The sequence below is a fragment of the Bombus terrestris genome, chromosome 1 (assembly GCF_910591885.1).
Source record: "Bombus terrestris chromosome 1, iyBomTerr1.2, whole genome shotgun sequence".
Classification (NCBI taxonomy): Eukaryota; Metazoa; Arthropoda; class Insecta; order Hymenoptera; family Apidae; genus Bombus; species Bombus terrestris.
In genome coordinates this window covers 9,412,048-9,425,446 of record NC_063269.1, presented here as the reverse complement: position 1 = coordinate 9,425,446, position 13,399 = coordinate 9,412,048, and the positions used below count along the sequence as shown (strand labels likewise).

At 38.2% G+C, this 13,399-nt stretch overlaps 1 protein-coding gene across 4 annotated transcripts in view; it reads left to right on the top strand.

The window, feature by feature from the left end:
* The window catches only part of LOC100644953, a 126,407-nt gene extending 113,214 nt beyond the window's left edge, over positions 1-13,193 (top strand). For all 4 annotated transcript variants that reach the window (XM_003393309.4, XM_048409882.1, XM_012311233.3 and 1 more), the window contains exons 4-5: positions 7,657-7,763; positions 8,397-13,193. In XM_003393309.4, the coding sequence (XP_003393357.1) occupies positions 7,657-7,763; positions 8,397-8,837 (548 nt within the window). In that variant the 3' untranslated portion in view covers positions 8,838-13,193. The remainder of the gene's footprint in view (positions 1-7,656; positions 7,764-8,396) is intronic.
* The last annotated feature ends 206 nt before the right edge of the window (positions 13,194-13,399 follow it).

Sequence of the window (13,399 nt, the reverse complement as noted above, 5' to 3'; positions counted from 1 at the left end):
TTTATCTTTACGAACTAATAACCGAACTCGATTTCCGCGAAGTATGTTAACCTACACCAAAGGAAAAGCTACGAAACCAAGTTAAAGCAAAGCGGTCCCTTTGCCTCGTTTTGTCGCGATTGTTTTCGACTAGACGCTATCTATCTCTTCATTGGCTCTGTCCAGACGAATTCCTTTTTATGGTTATTTATTAGGACTATCGTCGTCATGCCTATACCACAGTTCATGGTCATTCCCCTAGGAATCCAGTTTAAGATATTAGTAGCAGCTAGAGAGAAAAATTTGTAGTCTTAATACCGCAACGATTCCTTACGAAGGACATTTATCGTTTCTTGCGACAAGTAATTTCACGACTAATTGTTCCAAAATCGTATCACATCGTAAATGTGTTAAGAAAGAAAATAATTAATAACTTGCGGTGACGAAGAAAGCAGTTTGTGGGAATTGAATGAAACATTTTAGAGTGAACAATTTACTCGAAGCTTGTATCCAAATTATGTACTCAAATCCAGAAACAGTTGAATCCTTAATTTGGTCGCTTAGAATCTGTATATAATTGTATTATAAATTAGTTTTTCAAATCTCTTTATTTTGGTTTCATAATTCTTAGAAAAGCAGTGGAAACGAACAATTATTCGCACTATTCTATTGATTACCGTATAATTATTCGAATAAATAGAGAGAATAATTTGTTAAGCACAAGGAATAATTATGCGGATAAAATATTCCCCTGCAATGAATTTACTAGATCAATTATCTTAAATGAATATTTATTCGAAAACATTCGAATAGTTCCCAACTCTGCAACAGAGGCACAGTCGTAATCACCGTTGCGAATATGATTTCGCGGTATCTTGGAATTTCTAAAGGTATTCGAAGGCACGAACAAGCTGTCCGCCCTATCCGCGGCGTGAGCGCGAGGCGGCTCCTTTTCTGACTCTCAGAAACGAAGTAGGGGAGAAAAGGAAGGTCTGAAAGGAGGGAAGAAGGCTTGTGCAAACAGAGGAGCCAGTTTTCGCGCCGCACGCTGCGCCGCGTCTGCACCTCCCCGAGATCCATCACCTTCGTCCACCTCTTCCTTCTTTTTCCACCTCTTTCGTCTCCTGCTGCCACCGCTGCCGTTGCTGCCGTTGCTGCTGCACTGCCTCCACCTTTTCCTTCTGTTACTCCGTATCTCCTACCTCTCTCGGCACTTTACTCTCGACAACGAGCCTCTCCGGACCGACGATTACTCAAGCTCCATTCGTGAAATGAACCGACTCGACTCGCGCTGCACGAGAGTTTCAGACACCGTGAGAGCGACCTTGAAGCTTTGGACTTTAACTGCCGGCTAGCGGCTTCGCGAATTCCTCCTGCGTCGGCGGATACGAAAGATAATTAACCTCGCGTGGAAAATTGCTTCTTTGCATACTTGCTGCTAATTAGGTACCTCGGTTTTGAGAATATTGCATCGTTTTGTAAGTTGGATAATTATGAGGAATAGTTTATGGGTGGCTATCGCTGTCTCCGTAGCTTACTTCCTTACTTATGAATAAACCGACGAATAAAGATCTATTTGATGTAAAAATCCTATTTTAAAATATCTGTGAAACTTGAATTAGAGTATCAAAATAGCTTTCGTAGCAAAGTACGAGAATTTTCTGAAATTAGGTTTGTGCTTTCCAAACAAATTGATTTAAATACTGATTTAAGTAAAATAATATAATTGAAGATGCGATAACGTAATTAGAGTTGCAGATAAAAAATGGCAAATTGATATGAATTTATCAATTGATTTCTAATACCTAGTACGTATTTGATACGTAACATATCTGTTCAATGAACCAACAACTATATTCAAAACGATAATTACAATCAACGATAGACACTAACAGTATACTGAAAACGCGTAATCTACGCGTGTCAAATATAATTCGATAATAACTATTATCGGCGTTAAGACAAATAATAATTACTAACTCGTTATTATCCGATTGAAAAGCAGAGTGACATTCCCCGATCCGTATAATAGTCGTAATTACATCGATCTCCATAACATTTTTATCACATTAAACAACCTTAATCGGCCTACGAACTCCAATTTTCTTAAATGACTAGCAGCATCTCCAACAGTTACGATATCTTTCACGAAGTGAAACTTTGAAACGAAGAAGAAATCTACGAGAATGGAAAGAGAAAATGAACTCTATTGGAAAACGAAGAAAGAGAGATAACAACCGCAGCGGCGTTCGTTCAGGTTGGAATTTAATTATTCTAGTCGTGGAGAGCTGTGATTATCGCGTCAGTCGAGCAAATCAGGGTTTCACCTGTCATAGTTTTGACCAGCACTGGGACAACCGGTATCTATATGTATTCTTCTCATTTGCGTGCCGTTGTAATCTCGTGCGTTCACGGCGGATGCTTCTGGCCGAGGAGGACGATCCCGTGTATCGGCCAATCGTGCGTTTAGGTGTTAACGACAGGAACGCTATTATACGTGCCAGGCTTATAACAAGAACCGCGGTTATAACCGCGTTTTTTCCTTCTTTTGCACTTTTTTCCTCTGCTTACGCGGTCGGTACCGGCCTGCTCGCTTTCGCGTCATATTATAGCTTTCATAACGCCGACGCCGCGAAATTGTGGCGCTGCAGTGGTTCTCAAGCAATTATTTATCTCGTGAAAAAATATCGAAATTTTTCTTAATTGATTTTCAATTTCGTCGATACCTTAGGATTTTTGTATATTTTCTTTCTTTTGTATTTTACGATCGGTTATAATGGCAGAATTTCTTTGTAACAAACGAAAGATATTTTCGATGAACGAAGATTCGGGGGTACAAAGGTTCCTATAGAAAAAAGCTATTAGTTGCGAACCTATAACGAACAGAGAATCGGTTCCTGTATCGCGAAGAGCACGTAGAAGTAATATATGGGATCCATTCTTCTTTCCTTCTGTCTCGCTCTTTCCCACTTATGCGCTGGGTCCATCCTACCAGTTATTATCGGCGGTAATCGTGCCTAAAAGCCGGTGCCCGCTTTTGATTAAAATTGGCTTTTAATTCATTTGGCAGCCTCTAATCTCGTGGCGGCTCCGATCAGAGGAAACAAGAGTGAGGGAGAAGGGCATACTTGGAGAACGGAAGACAGAGGTTCGAAGCGAAACATTTACTTGCTGCTTTTTCAACCCTCTGCTTGATCGCCTTATATGATATTATATGTATATCGGGCTTAAGATTATAAACTATCGATTGTATAGATGGTAATTTTTATAAATTTTCTTTATTATTTAAATAAATCCATTTGTTTAATGGATTATATTTTATATACTTTTATGTTGTTTCGTTATTATCTAAGAGGATTTTAATATAACATAATTGAAAAGAGCCTACTAGATCCAAAGATGAAAGTTGGGGAAGTTTTATGTCAATATAATTATTAGGATAAGTAATATTTTAATATTTTCAATATTTTAGTATTATAACGAGCAATGTTTCGAAACATTATTTAAAAAATTAAAAATCTCAAAATATCAATAAAAATTGACTGACTTTTGTAACATTTCTTGAAAAACAACGCTATATCTATTATATCTATATATAAAATAGTTAATAATGACCACACCTTTCCCGTCACTTTATTTCAATAAATTATCCATTTCAAAATAAGAGATTCATTTTCACAATATTTTTTAATTCTCGCGTTCTCCATTTCCAATTTTCATGAATAATTTCTTTAACTATACATCAGAAATAATATTCGATACGTACGAAGGAAAGAACTACTTATGATAGAATTGAACGTTCAATGCCACCCATATCTTCGCACAATTTCCTCGGAACTACGAGATATGCTTCGAGTTGCACGCGAAACTTGGTTGACAAGCTTTCAAGGAGAAGAGAGATTACTTAGCAGTTGGTTAGACAAAACATTGCAATCAGTGTGTCGGTGACGCCTGTCTCGAGTCATCGTACGTCTGGCAAGTTACTAACAAACGCATACAGTCGTCACTGTCCCGAGGAACGTTGCGCCGCGCCAGAACGATCTCACTTCCCTTATTTGATAACGATAAGCATCATATCAAAACGAACCGTCGAAGTTTCGTCGTCGATTACTTCAACGGCGACTAGGTATCGGAAGTATAGGAGTTTGGTAATGGTTAACTGGAACGAGCAAACAGCATACACATATCGTCTCCGGAGTTAGTGGTATTAGTGTCAGGTTGTTATCGTCATACTTTTCTCCGCTGCTACCACGCAGGTACATACACATCGTGTTTCATATTGGAAAGCGGACGTCGCGGAACGGAACAGGGGGAAAAATTCTGGCGATAGTTTCAAACTTGTTTTGCCATACTTGTGACGGAACTTTATCGCTGATAATGCCCATTATATTTCCGTATTCGTCGATTTCACGGAACTATTTTTAACTGGCAGTTCGGGTAATTTCCGATTCGATAGCGGCTTAAACGATGCTTAATGTAATATATTTTCGTGAAACTTTTTATCAAGTTCGAAGAAAACAACGATATTCAGCTTTATTATGAGCCGTTGATAACATTATTTCGATATTTTTATGGCCCTGGTAACAAATTGAACCAATTCAATCACCTTTAGAACGTCGGATATTAAGTTTGTCCTGTTTCGCGGGTCAAATGATATTGTTAAATGACCTGGCGTAAATGCTGTACTTTGTATCAACCGTTATTTACGCAATATACGAAATATTTACTAAATATATGTTTACTCTAATTAATGTATAATTTCTATATAGATACATCTTCAAATTAATTCTAAATTTTACCAATGTAATCACGATAATTTTGTCTCATTACGATCCCAATGAAATTTCAAAAAGTTTCGTATAACACACATAATATATTCATAAAAATGTTTCATAGTAAACGTTCAAATGCTTTCGAGAATTACTGCATTTAATTCTTAATTGAATCATCATTCTTTGTTAATTATCACAAATATAATATATTGATATTAGACGAGACACACTTGACTTATAAACGTTAATCACGGAGAGAAGAATTTTCGTTTACCTAGATAAGGTAAATTTAGTAGCTGAGAAAAGAACAAATTGACCCGCTGACTAAGAGGGATGTTGTCGCGATAGACATCCGCTGAAAGGTGAATTCAATTAATTAAGAAAAGTGGCACAATTAATTGGCGCGGAGTATAGAGCACGGTAGGTTTGCCGGAGAACAGTCTCCGATTAAGTCCTCTCGTGCTTTTTCTGGTTCCTGAAGACTGGTAGGAGGCGGTAAGAGAAAACGAAATGTAAAAGGAAAACGAAGGAGGGAAAGAGAGGCGAGCTAGTAGAGAGAAAGAAGGACTTTACGAGGCAGTTCGGGGACATTCTTGATTTCGATGTTGGGAAGGCACCCGACGAGAACCACTTGAATTTAACGAGGCTCCAGCAAATGGGCCACCCTGCAGACTTACCTCCTTCCTTTTCTCTACGTATGATGCTTATACCCATTCTCACATGGCCCGCAAACAAAGAAGCCAGAAAAACTCATAATCATGACATCATATTTTATATCGTCAAGCGTCTATCAATTAAAGAAACCCCGTCTCTTAACCGCAGCGAAAATTTATTATTTTTGACGTCGGGAAATTAAGCTAATGCGGGTAAATCATATGGACTTCCTTTATGTATGAACATATTTTGATTTGGGAAATATTAGACTATAATTTAGATTTTTTATCTATAGAGAATGACTCAAAAATATTGATCAAACGTTTGATAACTATTAACCCCAACTAGTAACCTTTTTAAAACGAAGCAACCTTTCCTAAAAATTATAAGACTGGACCTTAGTTTCCGGGTTGGTAATAATAATTTATTATACTTGCCATTGCAAACAATTAATTAAAAAAAAAATAGACAAGATATTTCTCACATATTTTCGAATTTAACTAAATTCCTATATCGATGTCTATCATTGACTTCATCAACTTCGAATAGCGATGTGTATCTTGCTTCGTTCTTTCCATTCATTCGTTATAAAACTTTTCTTAACAGTTATCAAGCATCCACTTAGTTTCTGTTTAATTTTTGCTAAAATGTTTGCGAAAACAGTTTCCATCTACATTATCACTGTGAACTAAGCAAGGTGCACAACCCCATTACATACATTCTTGAAAGTTGTACATCTTCTTCTTTCAAGATGGAGACTCTCGAGTCTATTTACTACTACTAATATCTAAAAAAAGAAATAAATAAAATTAACAATTTCAAATATTAATTTTCTACACTTTGTATACCAGTTATACTTACTATACGATCATTTCATAAGCATGAATATTATACAAATGTCTAATAAATATTATAAATATCGAATATACAAAATTACTAAACTTAAATTCTGCCTTACAAAATATCTTCTTCTTTTCAAAAATACTCTCATGTGATCGATTCGTATAAATTTCTTAAAGTCATCGTATTACATTGCACAAATATGAAGATAACGACAAGAATTTAGGCAATTATTATTTTTTCAATTCATGGAACACTTTATTCTAGAAACATTGTTATACCTAACAATAGCATAGAATACTGTAAAAAAAAGGTCCTGGGGAATATATCAGGCAGTGAAATCTCTCTGAAGGTGTACAAATAAAATAATCCCGTTACAAGCACGATATTCGTGGTACAGCCGTTTCACAAGCATTCTGTTCTTCCAAATGGTAAGCTCGAAAGCGTCGGTTGTGCACCTGTAAGCCAGCCCTTTTTTCTTTTCTTTGGTTATCCGGAACAAAGGACGCCTACTTCTCGGGTCGGCAGAATTTCGTAATAGCTGGTGCGAAAGAAAAAGGGAGACACGCCGTTGCAGCAAGCATAGCGCAACGTGCACGGTTCGGGGTCGAGGCACGACAGGACCCGCTAAGTGGCAAAGTACACACCGGTCGGTCTGTGCCTCCTTCATTAGCACCAACTAGCCTCGGCGGCAAGCTTAGCCAACCTTTTCTTCCTTTCTCAGTGCCGAAGAGTGCCTGGAAGAGGGTCTCTGAGCATCGATGTAGGTACAACTCGCGCTATAAACCTCGACGAGGTCTCTTCTCGGAAATATGCCAGCTCGCATACCGAACGCACAAAACGGTTTACCTCCTGTATCCTGCGGTTTGTCCCCGATAACTAATGCCTTCGCCTGATTTTATAAACTTCATTAGTTTTCCTCAGATTACTCGTTTGCCTCTTCAACGCGACGTCGTTCATGAGATTAGCGCGAGATAGTTTTAACTGAATCTTTTGGAAATTCATAATTCGTTAATAGCTACTGTTTTATTTTATGTTTAAGATGTGCAGGTATTGAATTGTGGAGATGAGTGGTTTAACGCTAGAACTGCCAACGCCAAATGATATGAAAAGTATATGAAAAAGTATATAATAAAAGAGAAAGAAGCTTTTATTTATACATTTTAGAGAAAATTATTCGAATCTTCGAAAGTATAAGATTGTAAATCTATAGTTTCTAAATGAATAGTTAGTTATTTCGTGATTTTGAAGTGATACTAGGAATTTGCAAAACGAATTACATTATATGTAATTCATCCTGATCGATCGAAAATTTATATTAACTAATTGATTCATAGTAATATTCATCAGTTTATATTGTGTAATTTATTCAGTTTGATAATTGAATTTGTCTTTGCGTTTAATGTTACAGAAAAACTTACGACTCAGTCCGAGGACTTCAGTAGGAAGTTGTACATCTTCGCGGAGAAAAGCCAGCGATACATTTGCTTCAACAAGCGATGGAAACCCATCGGCCTGGTAATTACTTGCCTACCAATTAGTAGACATATTTCATCAACGTGAAAGAGCGAGTAAATTTATAGGCATTAGTCAATGCACCGGATTGTACGGTTCAGACGTTTATATTCATCGCTCATATTATCTCTTTACCAGAAAACATCTTCGCTAAAAGTGTAATTTGCGAGTGAAAATATGAATGATTTCAATCATTAATGTGTTTCTGACAGTTAGAATACAACGGTTTTTGCTTTTATTATTTTATGAGATTATTAACAAAGTATATTTATAGCAAAACTCCCTAACTCCGTTTTAGAACAAAATTTTAACGAGTGCTCGATTAAATGAATTCCTCGCCATTAAACTTAAAATAAGTAAACACCTATTATATGAATTTCAATCATACACGTGAACTGTTTCTCTTTTCTCTGATAAATTGAAATAAATGAAGTTCCAGTATAGATTATCATTCAGAAGTAGCTAAATACTTGCCTATATTTTGCAACATATATATATCTGAATCACAAAAATACTTTCCTTATTGCAAAGATAATATATTCATAAATGACGTCTAAAAGTGTCCAAATACATTCGTAAGCCTGTGTATGGCGTCAAAAATACAAGCATGAAAAGACTCTATTATTTTGTTTCCAGCCTAAGAAGCAAAAGGGTCCCATGTGTCAGTTCTACGAGGACTACAACGGCTCGTATCTGACATACAGAAGCGTCGTAGATAGCTCGCGGTATCTGGGCTTTAATAAGTTTGGCAAACCGATGAAGAACCATCGTGGTCGACAGGAGTGCTTCAATTTCATCAAGTACAATCCTCACGCCGACATCGATCACCACAACAGCTTGGTGAACGCGGACATGGGCGGAATGGACCCACGGGATCCTTACGTGGTATCGAGGAAACCGTCGCCCGTGATGAGGGCTACGAAGAACTCCCTGTTGCAGGCCGACAGTACGAGGGAGATCGTTCATACGACGCATCGTTATCGACACCCGAATCGAAGTTGGAAGCGTCCCGGCGAGAAGGTCTCCGCACCGCGAAGACGGCTCGAGAGTCCTCTCTTCGAGGCCAACAAGTATTGAGCCGCGCACTGGCTCGCCGATCAAGACTGCCTCATTTACACCTGTGAGAACCTGAGATCAGACTGCCAAATACGCTGGTGGAACGTACGGTCGAGATTTCAGGAACCCACTACGCGGCACCACGTGAAACGCGGCTCGAAGCACGCGCCTCGATTGATCGCAACGAACAAAGCTAAGCTCGCCTCGTGTGTCTCCTGCTCGCTTGCGTACAACAATTATCGACCAACCGCAATTTCGCTGCACAGAAGAGACGAGCAACAACGAAAAATTGTTCGCAAGACACGAGCGTACCAACTTGCAGGATGACAGTCTTGTTGGCTAGAGCTTTCGTTATGCGTCGTTAAATTCCATTTCACACTTGCCCCGACTGAATCCTTTCAGGCAAGTATGCACGATATCATAATTTCTCCCCCCTTTCGTTCCATCGCTAAATTTTTGATACGATTAGTTGGCAGTCGTCGGTCAACGGCGTACTGTTTCTTTCATTTTCATCGATTATCGATCGTTCTCGTTGTCTCGTTTAATAATTCAAAGTTCCGCGTACGAAACTATACGAGAAATAGCTAAAGTTTCGAAGAAAAATTAAAGAAAAAAAAAGAAAAAAGAAAAAAAAATGCGAATTCGTCGGAAAGTCTAGGATCAGTCGATTTAGCGATGGATGAATATGTTGCGCGCGATCGGCCTAAATCGTTGCGCAATCGGATAGCTACCGTGCTTCAAGCGCTGTCACAAACCGCAATAGATGCGCGGAGAGATGCACGAACAGCATACGTCTATGGAATTATTTTCTTCGGTATAAATTTCGAACTTAAACGATTCTACGATCTCGTGATTGCATGTCGAGTGTACGTAGGTTGGATTTAATAAAAGGCGATCGGGTTTAATCGAAAATAAATGGAAAGTGAATCACGTTGATTAGCCGTAACGTTTCTCTCGATCTCGATCATCGGAATTTAATGGAACGATAATTATACTTTCGAATCGCGTGTTTATTCGTGACGATGGAATTTGTCCAGGAAGGAAATATTTCCGGTATAGAGACGCGCTGAAAAGGTGTAACTCTCTGGCGTGCTCGCGCAGTAGAGCTCACGCTGCGCAAGACTCTCTCGCTCGCTGTGCTAATTACGCCGCCTAATGTAGCGTGCGTGCGTGCATGCGTGCCTGCCTGCCTGCGTGTATGAATAATGTGTGCGTGCGTGCGTGCTCGCGACGTACACGCAGTTCTCACCGTCGCGTTGATGTCGAAGCTCGCGTTGCGGTCGTTTTCGAATCGCTACTTTATCAACGGCTGCTCCATTCACCTGACCGTTTTTTACCTTTCATTCTAATCGATATTATTTATACAAAAGAAAAATATAAGAAAAGCAGAAGATATACACGCGTGCGTAAAAGTCGACTACTCGGAACGCACACACATACACACAAACGAACAGAGAGACTTTCTTAAACAGAGAATCGGTACACAGTAATTTCAGGAGAGCAATATACGCGATAGTGTATATATATTTTTCGTAAACTCTATTCAGAAAACAGTCGTTGGACAACGTAATGGACAAATAATAACAGGATCTCCGAGTATTTTATACATGTATTTGAAATAATGAATATGATTATTACTTTCGATGTGATTTTCATCGCGTCGAACGGGTGTAATTCATACAGAAAATCTATTTTCTGATAGGAATGAGAGTGAAATAATTACTGAGAGTATCGGCTTAAACTGCGTGTTCGTGTACGAGCTTAATTATTTGTGTGCATTTTGGCGTGCGTACGTATTTGCCTCTGAACGCGTGTGACTGCGTGTAATATATTATATGATCGTTAATGAAGTTAATCCTTAGGACGCTATCGCAGACTGTATTACTAGGTTAGGTACACGAGTATATGATGCGGTGGCGACTCGACGAAAAGAATCAAAGGGTAGCGTTCCTCGGCCTCGTAAGAATTCTTTCCGTGTAGCTTTACCTCCTGTGTGCTTTTCTAAATCGGTGACAACCGCTCGTGTACACCGTAATTTAAAGTACGAAATAAAGTCGCATGGAGCCATCCCTGATTCATTCGTTTTCGCAGATTCGCCACGTGAGGAGCGTCTACCCCTTTTTCCCAAAAAGAACTCGCTCCCTAGGTAGCTTATTTATTGAAATCATGTTTAGATACTACGAAAACCAAACCGCCCGAGAACACCTTTTCCTCGTATATGTACGGAAATGTGCGCTGCTCTCTCTTACTTTACTTATCGCCAATTTCATGGCTTTTTCGTTTTTTTCATTATCGCTCATGAATTTTCGTACGAAGTCATCATTTTATTCATTCCTCTTTTTCTTCTTGGAGAATGCGTTTTAATACTTCAAGATAAATTAATCGAAATCGGTTTATTTGTTATTGTATAATATGTAGAATATTATCTTTTGTTTAGCGGACGTGTGACGTTTCAATGCAATTTCTTTTTTATTTGACGTAAATAATTATGGAAACGATATTTCTATTCATATTCACGATATTTTAAGTAATCATATTCGATATCATTCTCATTGTTGTACTTATTTTCTTCTCACCTTCTATCTTTACGTTATCAGTCTTAAATCCGAAAATACTCAATACCTGATTAGTTAATTTCATTTTCGTACGAGTGGCAGTGCGTAGAGGCCCTATTTCCACCCCGAATGGTGTTTGTACGTGTCGCTAAAAAGAAAAAAAAAGTAGACAGCAAATTGTTCGTAGAAATGCCACGCTCCGTTTGATGAATTGAAAATGTAACTGAAAATAAACACGTGAAATTACTTTATCAGTTGCGTTTTCTCTGATGCCTTTCCCGTGGCTTTTCTTATCGATCAAGTTTAATGGGCCATTAATTTTATTGTATTGTATTTCGAAGCAACGAAAGTATGATAACAATAAAATTAGGAAAATGCTATTCCTACATCGTTTTATTTCACAGTTTCATCTGTCGGTGCGTGGCGCGTGCAAGCTAAGTACGATAAAATTTCGCGCGCGAAACAGAATAAAAAAAATGCCAGCTGTTGACCATTAAGGAAGAAAGAAAAAAAAAATAAATATTGTATTGTAATATGATATTGTAACTCCACCAGTAAAAATTAACCTACTCGTTTTGTATGTGTAAGCGTAGCGTCACGTAACACTGCGTCGAGAATCGCGGCGATGTTTGCAGCAATTAGAAGCGGTACTAAAAGAACGGATATTTACGCGTGAAAATTTCTTCTATTCCTGTTCTATTACATCGAACAGCGAGCAAAGAATCGACGTACATTGCGGGAAAGCGCGTAACGATTCTCGACGAGCGTACTTCCTTAGAATCATGAGTTTGCTCGATGTCAAGTCACTTGGCATTTAGTTTTTATATTACGAAACTTCACACATTTTTTCTACGATCATATTTCGATATTTCGGAGCGACACGAGTATCTAGTTACGTTTAGCATTTTAAGAAGCAATTTAAGAAAAGAAAACAAGTAGTATTTTTAATGACGCGAAAATAGCACAAAAAAACATTCGTCGAGTTTCCTGTCGTTGACGCGTGCCTTGACCTCGAGCACCGAAGCGACCTATCAATCCCTCCTTTGTTTCCTTTTTTTTTTTTTTTTTTTTTACTTTCTCACAATCTACAAACGCGAACGGCAAAAAAGGATATAAAGAAACGAATGAAACACGAGAGATGAATCTGACTACCCTATAGATAGATAGTATATATAATGAATAAAGAAAAAAAAAGGTAAAGTATAAATATATATATGGAAGATGATGTGTATGTAAGATATTTAATACTGATTTGTCTTAAGCACACCGCGATGATCGATTGCGATGAAACGATGATAATAATTATTACGATGATTGTTGTATAACGAACGACGACGACGATGATGATGATAATGTTATTCTACATTGTAATTCGCGTTGTAATATAGAGACCCACCTGTTACCCACTAAAATCGATGTGTCGATGTATCCCGGACGTGCTTCGCTCGTACACGCGTCGAGGGAAATCGGAAATTGCGTTTCCATGGGCGGCGGACGTTGGACATCGGCCAATAAGTCACGAACTCAGATTTTTCTATGAGAAAGACCGAACAAGGCCATTATCTGGTTGATGTCCAACGACCTCCGGCATCTGAGCTAAACGAAATCGTTTTCGAACCGTTTACGATTCTCAGTATTAATCGTATCGAGAATGCTGGTTCCGTTGTAAAGCAGCTCGTTACTACGAGTGCAGCACGCCTGGAGCAACTAGCAATAATATAACATTCCAACTTAAATCGCGTACGTACTGCGAATTCTAATAATGTGTGCCGCCGTACGAGAGAGAAAAAAACACTGTCAAATACACGCTCATACACTGCTACATACTTGTGGTATTTATTTCAGTTATACCTCATCCTTCGTTACTACTCATAATAGAACTGTGCGTTACTATTACGCAAACGTATTACGCTTAGCCACAAATCAATTAAACAATAATAAGAAAGATAGAAAAATTTATATGCATTTTATTAGGTTTTTAAGCTTCTTTGTTACCTTTCTAAATATTATTTATAAAATAAAATGCGT